Genomic DNA, 20,672 nt, shown 5'->3' on the forward strand with positions numbered 1-20,672 from the left:
AATTGTAGCAATATTAATGACAAATGAAGAGCAGCTGCTGCTGATTGGGAAGAGCTAGGAGCAGTAAGGATCCTCCCATTAGCTGCAGAATATGGAAACCTCTGGCTCAAGAACACCCAAGTTCTCCACCTCTACCCAATATGATGAACAACCTGACACAGAAAACTAGGAATGCATCTGCAAACCCAACTGAAAACTGTTAGTGTTAATATTTCATTACTGAGATTGTAAGGAGACTCCACTTGTGCCACACCTTGAAAAGACTGATTTCAGCTTTCAGTGCCTACTGATGGTTTTTCTCCATTATTTTCACTCATTATTTGATTTTCATGGATTAGCTAGGCTGCTCTCAATGGCTTCTGAGAGTGTATTTAAAAGAGAAAATGAACTGTTAGACACAGGCTTGGACAGAAGTGGGGAGAAGCCGAAAGGACCAATGCCTCAAAGACGTGCTACTCCAGAGGAGCCAATGGACTAACCTAATTCCAGGTATCCAAAGGACAACGTGAACAACCCAACACACTGTTTAGAAAAAGAGGAAAAGCCCCTGTTGAAACAACAAGTTCCTGAAGTGTGCTCAGAGGTAGCACCATTCATGGCTAAAATCCATCTGCAGCTTCCAGGACCATCTCTCAGCATTGCTGCACCATTATTTACAAGAAACCAAACCCAACACTAACCCACTTTGCGCTATTTTGACAGCTCAAAATACACCTTTTCCTCTCTTGCTCTCTGAACACTTGCCAGTTATTGCGAGTGGAACACCTCCGCTGACTCAGCAAGTCTATTCATAACCACCCCTGAGTGCCAGGAAGGACAAAGCTGGCACTGGCATTGACAAACCCAACCTGCAGTGCTTCTTCTAAATACATCTGGCACCAGATTTGCCATCACTGATTTGGATTCTTAAAAGGAAAGTTCTCATTTCCTCAGGCTACATTTAAGGGTTTGAAGGAACTGGAAACAACAGCATCTTCCAAGTTCTCGTGTGGGTCAGACCTGCAAGTCACTGTGTTCCACTGGTTTTTACGGAGTAAGATGTGAGTATCTTTGACCAAACTAAACCCAAGGGCAAATGAGGGCAGGCTCTGGTATAGAAATACAAGTAACTACATCTTTGCCAAGTTTCCAGGAGCGTTTTCCCTTTGAAAATTCCCATGCTTTACAATGCAACCAAGGAACTCACTAAATACCCACAACGTACTATTTGCATTCCACGGATGTCACACTACACAAACAGGGTAATTGAAACGCTCCTCAGTTTGGTCCAGTCAGGAAGGACACTGGGTTGATCAAACCCCCAAATTAGGGATCATTCACGGCTGAACTGGAACCTTGACAGTTTGTCCATAAAAGTAAAATGTCACTGCGAAGGGCATGTCTGAACAAACAAACTTTCTTGACGTTTTCCAAGATAATTATGCTTTACAGATAGGTGGAACACTTGGGCATCACATGTGTCTTCATGGAAGCTGGAGCAGAAGACAACTCCCTCATTTCAGTTGGCTGGTTTCTCTCAGGACAAGAAAACCCCTTAACCTATCTCTATGAAAAATACATGTCAAGATCTGCTACAGAACAGGGCAAAGTTAAAGATAACAGTTTTAGGGAGCAAAGAGACTTGTTCTTCCTTGAACTGCATCTACAATTGCATCCACTGATCCAAATGGAAGCATTCGGTGCAGACGCTTGTTCTCCAAGAAGTCAGAAATACTTTTTTACCTGTTTCCCCCTCTATTCCCTTCTCATGCTGAGACTTCTTGCTTGCCTTTGCCATTCCTGGAGTCACTGAGGCAAACAGACAGAGGTTGGTCATTCTGTGGCACCTAAGGACTTGCCAATACATCTTCTGCCCAAAAGTGGTATTTTTACACAGCAGCTGAGATGCTGAATAAATGTAACCTGAGAGAATGAAGTGTCTGAAACAAGTGTATGGAATCCCAGCAGGCAAGGAGCTGCTGCACCCTGTAATGCCAAGCCAGAGGACAGACCCCAGACAGACAGAAGGACATCACAGGGACTAACAGCAAAGAAAATGGGCAAGGCTCAGCCTCCATGAGTAACACAACAGTGGCTTTATCTGAGCTGAGGGTCTGGAAAAGAGCACCCATTCATTCTGTGCTCTGGAAGCACGGAAATGTGACTTGCATGCAAGCTATCCCAGGTTACACACAGTTACAAATCCCTTTGTTTCTTCCCAATTTTAACTCTTCTATTTTAAAATGAGAAATTTGAAGGAATTGATTTTGCAATAGTAACAAAAATATCCTGTGTTTCAGCTGGTGATGTTTCCCAGGGTTCTGCCTCTCAATTCCAATCCCCCTAATCCCGATCCCAGGCTTCAATCACTTGCAATGATTTTGCCTGGGCAACATTGGAATCCTGCCAAAAAAGAACAATGCTCTGGAGAAAACGTCTCCATGAGAAGTCATTAGGATACCATGACAGCAACAGACTTGAACCAAAATGAAAGGAAAACTATTGCTGCAACCCCAAAGAGAAACATCAGTCAACGCACACAGCACCTACTAGAGCCATGCTTCCAGAACCTGCTGCTTAGCCTCAAGAGCTGTGTGAAATACCAGTGTTTTCACAACCCTCACAAACCGGTAAATGCTTAAAACTGGAAGTGAACTATTTCAAAGGACACAGAAGCCAGCACAGACCCAAGAGCTGCTGCTCTCAATGGCAGAAATCCCCTTTACACAGCTTTTAGTGGTAGTTTTAACCACCAAACCTATTAAGAATGATGGATACTCAACAGAAGTTTGTAGAATAATCATTTAAGTAATATTTGAACTATTTTTACTACTTTGTGCCTAGGACGTTTTGCCCTGTTCCTGTAGGATGAAACGACAAAGCCAAGGATGTAACTGGCAGATGCTCAGCCTGTCCGGAATGCACCGGTCCCCCCTCCATCACACTGGAAGGACATCCTGGGTACTGCCTTTGCAACTGGGGGCAAGGCAAGCAAGTTGATTTGCACTGGGATGTGCTGAAGACTTCTTCCACCACCAGCTCCAACAACTGCCCTTGTGTAAAGCTCCTGCAAAACAGAGACGTCACAGACTCCACAGTCTTGTGCCACAAACGAACTCCACAGGGGCAGCCTGTTTTGGGGAATGTTAGCAGATTTGTAGCTCTGTGGATAACAGTGATGGGTACAGAACCCCGTCAGACTACACAGCCTGATGGAAAACACAACATGTACGTGGAAGAAGGTGAACACATGAGAAACGGGTCACTGAGGCAGAACAACACTAACGTTTACCTTGCCCAGATCGGCTCTGACGGGAGTCTACACTTGCCTGTCTTCGGTCTGGTGGCTCCTCGTTCCCTCCATCTGCATGAGAACCAAAACAGCACAAGTAGAACATCATCGTGGACAGGTCAGGCAGATGCAACTTTTCCTTGAGCACCATCACCTATGCTGTAGGAGCAGCAGAACAACACAAAGATCCCTTGTGCACGCTGGCACTGGGCAAACGCTGACTGACTCCTTCGCTCTTCCTCCCCAGCTCAGTGCAAATGGAATCTGTGTGGTCCTCAGATATAAGCAGGCTTTTAATTCCTCTCACTGACCCCACAGGCACGTCAATGAAATAGTAACCAAACAGTGCATCTTCAGTCAGTTCCTCCACTTAGATATCAGAATATAACAAGTATTAATCACGGGAAGAAAGAGATCCAGGGAAAAAGAAAGAAATAAAAAGAATATTCTATAAAATGGTTTCCCTTTAAAATTATTTGTCAGCTAAAACCCAGGAAGGCCAAGAAGAACAAAACCACTCTCATTATAGCCTCCGAAATTGTTTAGGAATGCAGCTATAGCTAACAAATAAAACAATCCATCTGGGTAAATGCAGAGTGGGACACAGCGTACAGTATCATACAATTAATTACATGCTGGTCCTCATTGATCAACTGACCAGATTAGAAACAATAGATGTGCACATCAATAGAGATGCTTGAGTGCACGGGGTTCATGCCAGCTGAAAGTAGAGAAGTTTGGCTGTGGAGGCTGTGCAAAGGCAGAAACCAGGCATTTACAATGTGGATTGCTGCGGTTAGTGCATCTCGTGGCAGGGAAGGGGAAGCTTTTAGAGTCCTTAAAAATAGGTTTGAAATAAGTGAATTGTTAAATAGCTGTTTAAAGACTCAATAGGCCCTATTTTAGCGTTTATATTTTTTGATTGTACTAAAAGCAGCTGCATTCTGATGTGTTTCTAAGTAGATACAGAGACACAGAGACGTAGACAGCAAGGAGCTGGACTTGATCCTTATGGGTCCCTTCCAACCAGAGATATTCTATGACTCTATATCCCCGAAATTATCTGTTGGTTGGGCCTGCTGCGCCATCAAGTAATTCAAATCCACCAACTCATACTACATGTGAGCTGCATCTGTTAGTCTAGCTCTAAAGGGAAGCTAGAGCACAATGGGTAAGGTGATGGGAAACTTAAGCCCAACCCCAAAAAGCAGGGCCACAGCCCAGGCCATGGGAGATTCTTTGTTTCCTCTGCCCCAGGGATGGTGATTCCAGCCCTGCCCTGGGCAGCCTGTTCCAATGCCTGAGCCTTTCATGGGGCAGGAATTGCTCCTCAGCTCCATCTAAACCTGCCCGGTGCAGCCTGAGGCCATTTCCTCTTGTTCCATCCCTTGTTCCTTGGGGGAAGAGAGCAGCCATGAAGGATGTGATACTGCAAATGTGACTGCAGCTTTGACATGCACCCTCTTGGGATTAGCTGCACTGAGCTGCATAAACGACTATTAACAGGTCATTATGGAGAAAACAAAAAGCCTTTGAGTCCCAAAAAGAAATCCACAATGCAAGATGGTTATAGGGACTGAAAGGTTTACAAGACAAGGGTTTACAGAGATTAAAATCAGGACCAAAGCTCTGTACTTATCAGCAGCCACATCATCATCCTCAAAACCCAAACTCAATATCCTTGTTTTGCAGGGTTGTTGTGAGAGATGCTAAACCAACACCTGGCCAGGCCCATCCAGGTAATCCACAGGCGGGTCCTGGCAAACCTTTGTCCACCAGTAAGGAGCTGGGAAGAGGCTGGACTGGTTCTGAGGGATGTGGATTCTAATGGAGGAGATGCTGCAGGATGCCACCTCACAGGACCACACGTGCTGAAGTCTGCTTACATGGCAGATGGAGCAGAACTAAGGAGGTCCAGCACCACACTCAGAAGATGCCTGAACAGTAACACACCATTCCCTGGGACTCACAACCACTCTCAGCAACAAGAGCCACCACAACTCAGTGCTAGGCAGGAGCCCAGGCATTGGAAAGTCTCTGTTGCTCCTATGCCACGAGGTGCCACAGGGACACCAGAGCACCAAAGCACCAAACTGCACTTCACCACAGCTGGTCTGCATCTCCTCCAAAACTTGGCTCCTCCATTAACAGAAGCAGCAAGGTTTACCCTTGACATCATTCTTGGTAGGGAGGAAAAGCAAGCTGCCCTTGGAAGACAGAAGGCTTTCACCCACTGGCTTTACCAGGAATCTAAATCCTACTTGGATTTTCTCCAACTAAATACATCTAATACAAGCATGTTCTCTATTTTAGAAGAAAGAACTGTTAGCTTTTAGTCCAAAATGAGTAGATTTGGGTCTCTCAGAAGTCAGCTGCCCTGCTGACATGAGGCAGGTATTATCTAAAACCATTAAATTTAAGAAGTACATGGTGACACCTTAAAGAGATACATGATGGGACCCTAAAGAGATACACCACCACTAACTCCCCATGAAAGTCCAGCTGGAATATTTCAAGCCTAAATAAGAATTAATCTACTTAAAATCACAGACTGGATTGGGTTGGAAGGGACCTTAAAGCTCCAACCCCTGCCACGGGCAGGGACCCCTTCCACTAGAGCAGCTTGCTCCAAGCCCGTGTCCAACCTGGCCTTGAACACTGCCAGGGATGGGGCAGCCGCAGCTTCTCTGGGCACCCTGTGCCAGTGCCTCACCCCTTAAGATCACTGGGAAGGACAAGACCTCTCATGCAGAAGTCACTTGGACATAACAATGCTTGTACCCGTGCCTTGAGAACAAGCATGAACCAGGGCAGCAGACCCCGGTCATCCTGCTCTCTGATGCTCTTCAACACCCAACAGTGGGATGCAAAACGGTGGGCTCATTGCGGGGGGGGGGGAATGACCTTTGAAGATCCCTTCCAACACAAACCATTCCATGATTCTGTGAACTTCTGGAATCAGTTTAGGAGGGTGGGAATGGCAAAAGGAAATGTGATGACTCAGCATGTATTAGGGCTGCCATCATCATGCCACTGAATTCACCCACCGCTGCTGTGCCTGGTGCAGCTGCAGCAAAGGCTGTAGCCTGGCTGAATGCAGTGGCAGTTCTGAGAACCATTCAGTGGCTTTTAATGAGGAACCTTCTGGGAACAAGAACAGGGAATGTGGAGCCATCCCCTCCCCAAGGGACACACGTGCACGTCCACACACACTTAATAGGCATAAATAAACCCACAGGTTCACAGGATGAACCCATGTCAACCTGACCAGCTCAGGGCTGCTTCGGGAAGCCCCTCACCCTGTGCACCACCGACCCTTCCCATCTGCTGTGCTCTCTATAGCCAAGGAAAAGCAGCAGGAAACACGGTGTCTCCGGCAGGCACATCCCAATAGGATGCTCCTCCAGGGCAGAGCAGGCAGGAACTGTGAAATGATGGATGCTTGCAAGAAAGCATAAAAATACAACCAGATCCATGCCAGGCAGGATCTAAAGCGTGTGGTGAACAGGCAGAGCACTGCAGGGACATCAGGAGCAGCCCCTAGTTAGGAGCTGAGCAACTCAACTATTTAATACCTTCCCCCCTTTGCTACAAGGCACCCTCCAGTCCCTGCAGTGGAGGAGCAGGGTTACCAGGATATGATCCCATACATCATTCAAGAGTTATCTTCACATACACACAAAAAAGGGGCAAATCACTGTTGCTAAGGGAACATTAATTCTCATGTCTTCAAACTCCAAGTGCTTGAGTTTATGGTCTTGACAGTGCTCACCTCTGTCTGCACACCAGAACTCAGGTGTTCTAACAGAAGTTATCTTATTTATCCATGATTTTAGGTACTTGGTAGTATTTGCTTTATTATTTATGGGCATGACCCCCTCTTTGGACAACAGACTGCAGACAGCATCACCTATGGAAGTGTAACCAACTTGGTTCCTGTAACCACTGTCAGCATGGTGATACACCACAGCTCCTGACAACGCCTCAGATGCAACCGATCACCAGAAGCAAACCAGCTGTGAAACCACTGCTAGAAAGCACAGGTATTTGTGTCCATCTAAAATAAATATGGGAACAGACCGAGACCAACCTGGATAAGGAGCTACTACAGAAGCTGCCATGAGAAACGCCCCAAGGGAAGTGAATGACACAGTGAAATACTGACTCAGGAATCCATGCTCTCCTGCAGCTGGCAAGGAGAGGCAGGGAAACTTGCCTGGTGGTGTATTTTCATGTATTTCAGGGCTAAAAAAGTCCACTGAAATCTACACATGATTTGAACTGCAGAAAGATGCTGTCTCATCAGCACCAAGCATCCCTCAGCTGGGACAGGAGACACAACCGGGGGTCAGTTCTATGGAAGCATACAGCAAACGAACAGCTATGAACTCTTCCTCTCAACTACAAAGGGATTCAGTGATCTCAGCAATCACAGCTTCAGAGAAGCTTCTCTCCTGGTCTAAAGGGGTCTGAGAGGCTCTGGCTTCCCCTCCTTCCTTACCTGCTTGTCTCCCCCCCTCCATCCCCATTCCACCAGTTCTCCATTTAAAACCAAGGACACACCAATCCTCTCCCATACCCAGAGCTGTTTTCTTTGAACAGAAAGCTCCTGAAATGAAAAGACAATCCCAGGGGTTTCAGCAACGCTGCTCAATAAATCCACCACACAAAGCACCACATCACAACCCATCAAACTGCGAATCCAAGCGGGATGCATCTGCACCAACACCATCCATGGCAGCAAGAAACACAGCACCTTCAGCATCACCTCCCTGCCAGGTGCCCCCGGGAAAGGCAAAGACAGCAACTTTTACATCAAATCAAGGGCCAGCGGCCCTGAATTCCTGCTTCCCCGTTTAATTCAAGCAGCCTCTAAAGCCACGAAGCGATTCTCCCCGGCTTCTTTTATCTGACAAAGCAATTTTTAAGCAGGAAAATAACAGGGTGGGTCAGCGGCTCCACGCATGCTGGGAAATCTGCTGCAAGAACCGACTGCATTAGCTGCGCTGCTGCTGTAAGGGCAGCCGACAGCACTGCCCCACTGCAACAGCCTCTAAATCAACCCCTGGAATCTGCATCCTATCAAAACCACGTCGGGGGAAGAGGGGGAGACTCACACAAAGCCAGTCCAGCCGTTAGGAGCTGCTCCGCTTCCCGCCCAGCCCGGCATCCCCGCGGAAGGGACCGTCTGCCTTGAGCCCGGCGGAACGTGAGGAGACGCTCCCGAAAGACAGGCGCAGGCAGGAGAAACGAAGCCGAGGAGCCACGGGGGGCGAGGGAATGTGGGATGGGAGCTGGACCTCGCGCATCGCCGCGGCGGGATGCAGCGCGGGCTCGTCCCTGGAGCCGGCGCTGGCTCAGCCCCGCCAAGGAGCAGTGGCTGCAAATCCTGCTCTCAGCATTCCCAGCGGATCGCAGCCAGGCTGAGGAATGACACGTGCCGAAAGCAACCGCCTCCTGCTCCCCCAGGGGGACCTGTGCCTGGAAAGAGGGAGCGGGAAGTCTGGCACTGAAAGAGTTGCCTGAATCAAAGCATCCTCCTGATTATTTATTTGGGGGGGAGGGGGAAGGCTCCAGCTTCAGAAAATAAGTATAAAAATCATTATTGTTCTAAAATAACTATTATTGTACAAATTATGATAGAAATGATTTAAATTAAGATATAAATTATTATGAACTGCTTTAATTTACTAACAGATAAAGCCCCCCCGAATAACTCCCAATGGCAGTGCTGAGGGGGGGCTGCAACTGGGGGTCTTGAGGGTGTAAGACCTTGTGGATGAAATTAGGCCCAACCTGGGTTATTCATCAGAGGATCAATAAAAAAGAGCTCCCTAAGCACTTCCCAGCATACTGAATCCCTTAAGAACAGCTGTGGGAACTCACAGAAGTCATTGAAGACACACAAGGCTCCTATTCCTGTGGGAAATTAGTCTGCTGCAATTAATGGTAAAGCTGACATTTATAAAATATATATAATAATATAATATATATCTATAATACCATATAAGCTACTTTGAGTTCCTAGACTTTCACAGCCCAGACCTGCATTCAGGGGTCCAAAAAAATCACACACCAAAAGTAGGTATTTGCCAGAGGTACACTGAGTAGAACTACAACACGTCCAAAAGGAAAAAGCCAACTTCAACTAAATCACTGCCCTGATGATAGAAAGAACTACCCCCAAAGAACCCCAAACACCCACCAAAGTAAGAGCTTTCCAGCTGTGTGTAAAGAGATGGGAGATGGAAGCCACTGAGATGTTTTCATAAAGAGAGTATTCCATTGGGTAACGGTTCATCCACGTCTATTGAAAGACTCTGTCCCTTTTTTGCTAACAAAAGGTTAGTATTTAGAGAAATGCTCTGAAATAATTCAGCTAAAGTGCAAAATTAATACAGATTTAACCCAGGGAAGGGACCTGATCTCATTCTATGTCCCGCTGGCCACAGGAGCAATAACCAAACAAGGAGCCAGTCCTGACATAACATGGATGTGCTGATGCGGCTTGGAGCAACCTGGTCCAGTGCAAGGTATCCCTGCCCGTGGCAGGGGGCTGGAGCTGGATGAGCTTTAAGGTCCCTTCAACTCAAAACATTCCATGATACTATGATTCTGTTGCCACTTTAACACACCGGGTTATGAACACAAATGCTGGCTTGGTTATTCCATTAAAGTTTATGAAATTACATTGCAAGTTTAATCCCTAAAAGCGTGTGTACACTTTACTAAATGCATATCTATACAGGAATTTCCATTGGAAGCATGAGTTTTCCTACTGAAGATTTCAAAGTCTGAAACACCCATGATCTTTTAGATAGAACAAACATTACTACTCACAAGAACTCTTAGTTTGCTGAGTGCAGACATCCCTCCATGGATCAATACATACTGTAATTCTGCTCCTATGAAATCAGCCATCCACGTTCACAGAATTGGAGCAGAGTGATTTTGTTGAGATTGACTGCCCACATCCCCAGTACTTGTCCCTAAAAGTGTTTTAACAACCAGTCTTTCAATCTGATTACTAAAAGGGACAGAAGTAGCCTCACTTGTGCACTATTTTCATCATTTAAATAAATGTAAAGCTGGTCTTTTTAGAAACTACATAAAAGTTAATGGGGCAGTGGAGGAAGCAATCAGCTGAATGTGCTGTTTACTGTCACTGAATCAGAAAGGTACCAATTTGCAGCAATCTACGTGCACCAACTTGGAATTCTTTGCCTGAAATGATGTTTCCAGCTCCTATGGGGCCAATGCAGAATCACCCAGGAGGAGCAGATAACAGAGCCACAGTTATAGCTTCCAGATAGGAGAAGGACAAGCAGAGCTCACCTCTTCAACAGTGATTGTGAGGAACCACAAACGTGGATACAAGAGATGGAATTTTATCCACCCGCTCAATGAAGGCTGAGGAATGGTTTGGACAAGGCTGAACAAACCCCCCAGCGTCAGAAATAACCTCAGTGATGTGAGATTAGGTGTGAGCATTACCTAGTCTACAAGACAAGACAATGAGGAGGTTGAGTAATTGGATGGAATGTTGATTTGATGATAGAAAGGTTTTTTTTCTCTGAGCCAATACTTCAAAGAGTGTTTTAATGAGTGCTTTGGAAGAAATTTAAAGTCCATCCTTATGCAGAGGAGGTGGAAAACATGGTCCATGAGAAAACACTTATCATGTAGCTATCAAGACGAGAGGACCTGGTAACTCAGGGCAGTGTCCAGCCAAATACTACCAGTGCATCACTGTCCTCCTAACGTGTAGCTTGTTCTGACAAGCAGATGAAGACATTTGGTTAACACACAATGTGACACCCAGCAGATAAAGGAAGTGAATGCCTCAATGAGGGATGTGGCCCCCACAGACTCTTAACCTGGACCTTCTCTCCCCTGGATATTCCTCTCTCAAAAGCAAACTGCACCAGCACCACCCAGGCCATTTCTTGAAGCCCAAAGGGTCTTTCCCAAGTGTTTCTCTGTCACAAATGACAGGCTCTTCATTAAGAGCATTAAATCATTCAACAAAAATTCAACGCTGACCTGAGAACACACCTTGGAATCCAAACCTCCAACAGCTGCAGCATAACCTATGCTGGAAAACTGGTATGGAAAGTACTGGTATGGAAAGTACTGGTATGGAAAGTACTGGTATGGAAAGTACTGGTATGGAAAGTACTGGTATGGAAAGAACCGGTGTCAACACTGGTGCTTGTTCCTTCCTGCAGCTGGTATGGATTGAGGAGGCAGCTTGAGCCATAGCAGGGCACTGTTCATAGAATCCCAGACTGGTTTGGGTTGGGAGGGAGCCTAAAGCTCATCCAGTTCCAAGCCCTGCCATGGCAGGGACACCTTCCACTAGAGCAGGTTGTGTCCAACCAGAGTATTTCAAAAGTCAAGCAAAGAACAATCACCGGCAGTACAAGTCATTCGTTGTTTAAAGCTCTTTGCAAGGTGGGAAACCGCCTTGCCCCATAGGCGAGAGCTTTCCGTGTCCAGTTGGGAAGTGCATGCAACAAGGGAAGGGGGCTTCTAAGGATGCTGGGGAGGGATTCTTCATTAGGACTGTAGTGATAGGACAAGGGGTAATGGCTTAAAACTTACACAGGGGAAGTTTAGATTGGATCTAAGGAGGAAATTCTTTCCTGTGAGGGTGGTGAGGCACTGGAATGGGTTGCCCAGGGAGGTTGTGAATGCTCCATCCCTGGTGGCGTTCACGGCCAGGTTGAACAGAGCTTTGGGTGGCATGGTCTAGTGTGAGGTGTCCCTGCCCATGGCAAGGGGTTGGAACTGGATGATCTTAAGGTCCTTTCCAACCTAAACTATTCTATGATTCTATGATGAGAGCAAAGGAGGATCAGTCATGAGTGACTTCCACATTTCCTCCTTGTCATCACTGTCTCAACACGATTCTTCTCTCCATCTGTAAATGATAAACTACTTGCGTCTCTATTAAGGCTGTCTGGGACCTTGAGCAAACACAAGCATCTTCAGCATCAAATCAAAAGCATGACAGATACCCTCATTATTCCAAGTGGCTGAATATATTAAAATAATTAGTAACAATTAACAGTAGCTACAACATAGGCTTCTCTTCACAGTTACTACCAGAGTTACCTGCTTTGTAGGGCAAATTTTGTCTTTGCATTCGTGTGTGTTCCCCTAATTTAAAGTTCAAGCACATTTTTAGAACAGCTTAGTGGTCATCTGTCCTAAAATTAGCTGAGAAATTGGTACAAGTGACTGAAGCTCAAAATAGGCTACCCTAATGACAGGCAGCCTGCTGCTAGCACTCAGTGATCCCAGAACGACGACAGAAAGGGAGCAGGGAGAGGGATTTATTATGGATACAAAGCCCTTCAGCAGAGGAAAAGGGCTCCAAGGTCCCCCATGGGCTGAACCCATTGGAACCCAAAAGCCATCCAAGTGCTTTCCCTGGGCATTAACAGGGCACTGGACCTGTTCAGACCAGGTGCCACTCCCCAAATGCCACTCACTGCTGGCACTGGGAGCAGGAGGCAGGAACCACATGGGACAAGCAAACCCAAGCACATATGGGTGCAGGGAGGGGGATGTTCACACGATGGTGCCAGCTCCTGCTGCTGCCTCCAAGATGCTCTGCTCAGGGACTGAACTATCCCCCCTTGGGAAGCAGAAGCACAGATGACAAACCCCAAGCAAAGTATTTCAACTGCTTGGAAAGGCTTAAGATAACCTTGGATTAGAACTCAAAGCATTTTTCCTTGTATAACACTAGTACACCATATTCTATAGTTAGAGCTGCCATGGCCAATGTGTCTTCCCTACACCTTGGATTTGTTTCACAGCTCCCAAGTGTGAGCAGCAGGTTGAGGGGAGAGAACCCCCTGCAGCCCTGATCCAGCTCTGGGGCAGCAGCACAAGAGGGACGTGGAGCTGCTGGAGCGAGGCCAGAGGAGGCCACGGATTTGCTGCAAGGGCTGGAGCAGCTCTGCTCTGGAGCCAGGCTGAGAGAGCTGGGCTGGGGCAGCCTGGAGAGGAGAAGGCTCCTGAAGGGGAGACCTCAGAGCAGCTCCAGTGCCTGAAGGGGCTGCAGGAAACCTGGAGAGGGGCTTGGGACAAGGGATGGAGGGACAGGCCAAGGGGAATGGCTTTAACCTGCCCGAGGGGAGACTGAGATGAGCTCTTAGGCAGAAGCTCTTCCCTGTGAGGGTGCTGAGGCACTGGCACAGGGTGCCCAGAGAAGCTGTGGCTGCCCCATCCCTGGCAGTGTTCAAGGCCAGGTTGGACACAGGGGTTTGGAGCAAGCTGCTCTAGTGGAAGGGGTCCCTGCCCATGGCAGGGGTTTGAGCTGGGTGAGCTTTAAGGTCCCTTACAACACAAACCAGGCTGGGATTCAATGCAAATGTTCATTTTGCTGCACCAGCACAAGGAAACATTGCTGCTAATGCTCCCCTCAGTGATCCCAGAGTAGGATGCCAGAGCAAACCCATGACAGTCAGTGGTGGCAGGGACTGGGTCCCTACTCTCACCTGCAGACTCCACTCTGCTCCACCAGCTTTGCCTACCCAGCTGTACTCAATTCAATTACCTGGTCAATTGTATTGATTCATCCCTGACTTACTCCAGGAAATTGACTGTTGACAGAGCTTCCCAGCACTTTTCTATTAGGATTTGTCACCGTGATCATGCAGTTTCAAACAGGGTCTTCCACCTGCATGTGATCGCCACTGTGGCACTGCCACAATTAAACACACTTGGACAGGCTGGTACGGAAACTGCTGCTGCTCTCCAAGCAATGATGTGGGCGTTAGTACTGAAAAGGTCCCTTAACCACTGAGTTGGATGACACAGTGAAATTAGAGCGATAATTAGAGGAGATACAAAAGGGAAAACAAAAATCCCACCTGAAGACCTTGTCTTCCTTAGCTTTTCATTGTTTTCTCAAACACTGTAACACTGAGTGTTGTTCTCCATCACCAGCTCATTGCATTCTACACTCTCACACTGCAGCTGCATGAATTCTCCCATTCCCCTCCCAGTGAACGCACCACCGAGGTTTTTAGAACACATTACACCTTTTTACCACAGGTATTGCCACCAAAAGCAACCAAAATCCAGCCTCTTACCTCCTGCAAGCCAAATAACTAGATTTTAGGAGTTCAGCTTCAACACTAAAGTGGGACTCGCACAAGCCAAACATCCTCTGCAATTCTTACTTACGGCTCTCCACTGCAACAGAAGAAACGTCACAGACGGATGCAGTCACAATTCATGGCCTTTGATCATAAATGCCACCCAATCCCATGCTTAAAACAATTAGAGAGCAAAATGGTTCTATTCAGTTGGAAGAATGAGTAATTCTTTCTAGGAATTATTTTCCAGCTCCTACTCAAGCAGCAGTAAATTTATGTGCGCATTTACAAATAACCAAGGCAGGGCTTTAAAGACAAAGTATTCAAGGAATTCTGCCCTCAAGATAAAACATAAGAGGAAAAGCAATCCACAGATACACAGTACCCTTTGAGCCAGCACCAGATTTCCTATCCACTGAACTGCTTCTAGATCATAGAATCATGGAACGGTTTGTGTTGAAGGGACCTTAAGGTCATTCAGTTCTAATCCTCTGCCACGGGCAGGGACACCTTCCACTGGAGCAGCTTGCTCCAAGCCCCTGTGTCCAAACTGGCCTTGAACACTGCCAGGGATGGGGCAGCCACAGCTTCTCTGGGCACCCTGTGCCAGCGCCTCAGTACCCTATAACCTTTATAGTGATTTCTATTTCATTTATCAACCTGGAGGTACAGTGAGTCTCGTACCAGCCCATTATGCATGACAGCTTAGAAACAGATGTGGTGGGTTACTCACATCCTAATAAGTAGGAAAACCTCCCCTTCTCCTCCTCTAAAGAGAGTGAAATATTCACAGACAAGGGCAAAAAGCTGCTGGAGTCCAAGAAAACACTTTCAGAAACAAAGCACTTGTCTTGCATCGATATTCCAGCAGATTCTGCTGGATAAGCCATCCATCTGAAACAGCATTTTGTGACAGAAGAAACCCAGCCTCTAAGAAATGCAAGTCATGGAGCACAGATCAACAAAAGCAGCCTGCCATCAAAGGGAAGCAGAGGTTCATCCCCATCGCAGAATGCTCTTAATGTGTACAGCAGCAAAAGAAACCCTTCTGAGTGACAGAGAAGCTACAACACCGCAAATAAAGATTCTTACAGATAGAAAATGCCATCAGAAACAATGGAGAAGTTACTGATACACAGCCTAAATGCTAATTGTTTTCAAGTTACTGAAAATGAGAAGAATTGTCTATGGCACAAGCCCTGCCTTGTATCTTGGGGAATGAGAAATCAGTAAAACACGGGTAAAACAGTGTGCTGCTTTGTTTTCACAGGCCCTGCCTGTATCTTATCTCCACGGAAACAAGCATCTGACCACAGCAGATGGCAGAAAATCCAAACCCAAAACCCGTGTCTGAGGTCAAGTCAAACCTGACAGTGCCGGAGCACTCTGCAAGACAGGAACTGCATGGCTGGAGGGGCACTGCAGCAGGGATCGGCTGATGTGGGAATGCGCTGGCACAGGGTGCTCAGAGAAGCTGTGGCTGCCCCATCCCTGGCAGTGTTCAAGGCCAGGTTGGACACAGGGGCTTGCAGCAAGCTACTCTAGTGGAAGGTGTCCCTGCCCGTGGCAGAGGCTGGAGCCGGATGAGCTTTAAGGTCCCTTTCAACCCAAATCAGTCTGGGATTCTATGATATGGGATCACAAACAAAGTTCTTTGGCAGAAAGCTTATGGTGAAAATTCACTTAACCATGCTTAAGATAGCAAAGAACCATCAAGTTTCCATCACACAGCTGATCTTTCATGTGAGAACAAGGCTTAGCACAGGCAACCCAGACCCATCAACCACAGGGTGTTCTGCTGCATTTCCTCCTCTTCCAGACAAACATCCTTCCACCTTTCTGGAGCAAAGCAAGAAACACCCATCCCACAATAACCTGTTACAGTCCCAGGTATAGAAAACCCAACAGAACAGCAGTGTGCTTCAACAGAGAAAGCTCCAGACATCCTGGAGTCTGTTAGGTGAAATTAGCATCCACCAATCAATGCCTGAACACCCAAGGACCTGTGGTCCTCTGAGGTTCATACAACAACATTTCAACGGCATACCAGTTTGCTCTGTGTGCCTCAGCCTTCATTACACTGCTGCCTTCATACAGTGAAGTTACTTAGCTGGGACTTCACATTCCCACTAATAACAGATCATCACCCATGACCAGAGATGTGCCCCAGTGGCTGCTGCAGAACTCCTGTTCACCGTTCCAGGCAGGACTTGGTCAGGAAAGGAGGGGTTTACCTGAGGATTTCACCTGGGAGAACTTTCCTAGGCTAAATAATTCCCATTTTCTCCTCCAACGGATCTCCACACACTTACATGCACAAGAAAAGCTCTCTCAGAGCAAAGCAGACCCCATGCAGCCCCAGCACATCAAACTGGGCACCCCTCGGGCATAATGCGATGGGAAGCCGTAAGAACTTCCAAATAGGATTAAGCCTGCACAAGGAAAATCACTTCCAACACTGTGAGTAAAATGAGATGTGAGTGCAAACCCACCCCTAACCCATGGCACTGAGGCTTCGTCTCCACGCTGTGTGAACCCTTGCAGGGACGGTGCCTGCAGCCCTGCCCTGGGCAGCCTGTTCCAATGCCTGAGCACCCTCTGGGGCAGGAATTGTTCCTCAGCTCCATCTAAACCTGCCCTGGGGCAGCTTGAGGCCGGTTCCTCTTGTCCCATCCCTTGTTCCTTGGGAGCAGAGCCCAGCCCCTCCTGGCTCCATCCTCCTGTCAGGCACTTGTAGGGAGCCATCAGGTCCCCCCTGAGCCTTCTCCAGACTGAACCCCCCAGGTCCCTCAGCCCTTCCCCATCACACTTGTGCTTCAAGCCCTGCACCAGCCCCATTGACCCTGCTCCAGCACTTCAATGTCTCTCTTGTAGTGAGGGGCCCAGAACTGAGCACAGGGTTCAAGGTGCTGCCTCCAGATGGACCTTTCAGCCCCACTGCACTTTCCAACCAGCTTTTTGTTATGTTCTTTTTAGCCCAGCCAGCTTTGCTTTCAGATCACAGGGTCTAGGGTGTAATTAGACTCTGATAACCTTTCGAAGCCATTCTCTGCTCACAACAGACACACTCACCAGCACCACTTCACTTCCTGGTGTGAAACCCATTGAAAAACAGATCTAACACAACCACAATCAATACTTTTGGATTTAAACTAAACCAGGACCATGTGTACAGATACATCTCACTTGTGTTGATTTCTATTGCTATTTATATTCCGAGAACCACCTGCAATCTGTGACTGGTGACTACATTCCCTTCACCTGCCTTTGTCAGCACTGCTGAATCACTGTTATGTTTCCCTCCTGCTCTCTGCTCCCTGGCTGAGGTGTAAATTACCTGCTAAAACTATTGTTTAGACACTTACCTTTCTTTCCCTTCCCAACTGAAAGCAGAGTCAGTCGAGCATTTCCTTTAATGAGGCCAAGTTTTGCATCGCATCCCATTATGGCGAATAATTACACTTTCAAGATGACTGCTCCACATTGAGGGAGAAACCTGTTAGTGCCACAAGGATTCTATTTCTGTAGCCCAACTTGGAGGTTTATTAATGAAAGTTTGCAGTGAAACAGCTGTTCTGCTGATTAAATAAATTATGACTAAGTTTTCGTGTTGGCTTCCTCAAGCAGGCAGCAATTAAGGCAGCAGGCAGACTAACTGTGTGAAACTCAGAAATGCAGAGAGCACATGGAACCGGCAGCAGAATTCCAGCTCTCTGGTCAGTTTAACTGGCATTCAAAGTAAAGAATCCCTTTTTAACTTGGAGATGCAGATGAGGGATTCTGCACACCGTGACCTGTGTTGCAGTAACCTGCAGACTGCACACAAGGGAATCACAGTATGGTTCCTGTTGAATATTTAATGATACTTGAGTTTGACTTAGAAAACTTCATTATAGGCTGGAAGGGACCTCAAGGATCATCCAGAGTCGAAGCTTTAAATGAGAAAGCAAGTTCAGAATGCACAAGAAGCCGTCCTTGATGAAAGGAGAGGCGGTTTTCCACAATAGGGCACAAGTGGAGAAGAAACACTAAAAAAAGGAAAAATAAACCAACAAAACCCCAACTGAGGGGTCCCTGCCCACAGCAGGCACTGGAACTGGATGATCTGAAGGTCCTTCCAACCCAAACCATTCCATGACGCTGTGAACTGCCCCCATTTAGTTTTCATGCTCCAGAGTGAAAGACTGTATCAGCCTCTCCCATGCTCTAAGCATTAATTATCACCCATTAGAACAGAGCTGGAAGGGCAAGAGAACAAACTGCAAAGGCCTCGAAGAGAGGCTGATGCCCATTTCAGCTCAGCTTAGTCATAAAGATGACCCAAGGGTTGATACAGCACTAATGAACTTGAAAGGTTTCAGTGACCAGGAGCAGAAATCAAAAGGAGGGAGACTCAACCCAAATACATAATGACCAAATCATACATCAAAGTATTTCAGCTTTATGGGCAGGTACAAATCCATCTGACGATCGCATTCTTTTCAGGCTTGCAGAGATCCAGCTCCTTGAAAAGAAAGAACACAGAGTAACTCGAGTGCTTTGCATGAGGAATGCTGGACCTGCTTCTCCCATATCTAGAGAGGGCTGCAGAGCCCAGGCACACAAACACTTGCTGTCTGAGAGGCAATTGTCCAGCCTCTGGGAAACAGAGGGCACAGGAACCTTCAGCAAGGAGCAGCCCATGCACCGAGGGTACTTTGAAATTGTCCTCACAGGACAATATATATGGGAGTGATAATTTATATACATATCCATACATACACACCCCACGCTACCTATATACCACAGGCACATGTTGCTGGGTTTCTCTTGACAATTACTTATCTCTTAAAATAAGGCTGATGTTAAGATCCAGGAAGGCCCATCAACGACCTGGCTTGGCCTCCTGCACTGTAGAAACCACAGATTTCCATTCGTTTCTGTTTGACTGAAGCTCTCTGCTCCTCTGCTGCCAAAAAAATCACTTCCATTCCATCAGTGTCAATAATTATTCATCCTGTTAAAGCACTGCACATTTCTTCAGCACTTCCAATTCTCCTTTCAGATTGTGCTGTATATCCTTTTGTTTGATTGAGTGGCCATATGGACCTTCTTTTCAGTGTTAAGTCAGCTCTCCCCTCTCTAATAACACCCACACCCAAAATTCCTGATCTCCCAGGCTGTGAGGTTTCAATCCCCACTCCCTGACACGGTTTTCCATATTCTCCCTAATTCTGCAGCCCCTTCTTTGAAGTGCTGACACCAGAAGTGACTGTGGTGCAGCCACACAGACCTCACCAGGGTCCTGCATTAAAGAAACACCTTCCTTCTTATCCTTCTGAAGAAGGTCTTGCACACACACTCGTACACTTCATCAGCCCTTCTGTAATATCACAGCCTGGGTTGGGTTGGGTTGGAAGGGGCCTTAAAGCTCACCCAGTTCCAACCCCCTGCCACAGACAGGGACACCTTCCACTAGAGCAGGTTGCCCATCAGAGATGCAGTGATTCCACCTGCAGTCCTGCATTCAACTACAAACCCGTCCACTTTCAGAGGCATTTACATGCGGGTGCTTTCGGTGCCTGCCAGGAGCTTCAGCCCCCACACCCCACTGTGCAGCACAGCAAGAGTCCAGCGCTTACAAAGAATGTGCAGAAAGAGAGGAAAATGAAAGAATTTAGCTGTGAACTGTTAACAGCTTGCACCATATTGAGCATTTGCATCACACTGTAACCACCACCCAAATGCAACTGTGGCCATGGATAAAAGCAGGCAGGAAAGCATCACCCCCCTATCTCTCATGCCGGGCTGCTGGCAGGTAAACACATGTGTTTATTCAGGAACAGCCTGAATGGGAAACTGCACTTAAGGAAAACAAACAGGGGAGGCTTGGTAAACCCCAAGCAGCAATTAGCTGTGTGAGGTGGGGAGAGGGAGCATTATCTGTCCATCTCTGGCTGTCTCACTCTGTTAGAGTATACACATCCTCAATCTGTTTACACAGGTTTTAAACAGATGCTGACAAATAAACCCCTTTCACATAGTGATTTCATGGTGTTTCTGAATTTAAACAGCACTGAATAATCAAAACTGAAGTAGTTCACGCCATAAAACATGAGCACGCTGCCACTGATCCTTAAAACGTGAACTCACCCACGTGGTGATGATCTCTGTGGATGTTAGCGGCAAAAAGCTGTGCACAATCTCAAGTAAATCACATAGCCCCAAATAACACAGTTGCTGTTCTCCCGGGATCAACGGGGAAACCCAAATCCTTTTAATGGAACTAAACTGCTTATGCCATAAAC

General features: G+C 47.0%; 1 protein-coding gene across 10 annotated transcripts in view; it reads right to left on the reverse strand.

Annotated features, from left to right (window-relative positions):
• The window catches only part of TANC2 (tetratricopeptide repeat, ankyrin repeat and coiled-coil containing 2), a 222,719-nt gene that overhangs the window by 130,223 nt on the left and 71,824 nt on the right, over nucleotides 1–20,672 (reverse strand). For 7 of the 10 annotated variants that reach the window (XM_061442257.1, XM_061442256.1, XM_061442253.1 and 4 more), the window contains exon 4: nucleotides 3,272–3,343. The exons of the other annotated variants lie outside the window; for them this stretch is intronic. In XM_061442257.1, coding sequence (XP_061298241.1) covers nucleotides 3,272–3,343 — 72 coding nt within the window. The remainder of the gene's footprint in view (nucleotides 1–3,271; nucleotides 3,344–20,672) is intronic. 10 annotated transcript variants of the gene reach the window in all.

Source organism: Pezoporus flaviventris, unplaced genomic scaffold (assembly GCF_033815535.1).
Source record: "Pezoporus flaviventris isolate CSIRO_AGI_PZ_B2104156 unplaced genomic scaffold, CSIRO_AGI_Pfla_v1 ptg000223l, whole genome shotgun sequence".
In the NCBI taxonomy this organism is placed as follows: domain Eukaryota; kingdom Metazoa; phylum Chordata; class Aves; order Psittaciformes; family Psittacidae; genus Pezoporus; species Pezoporus flaviventris.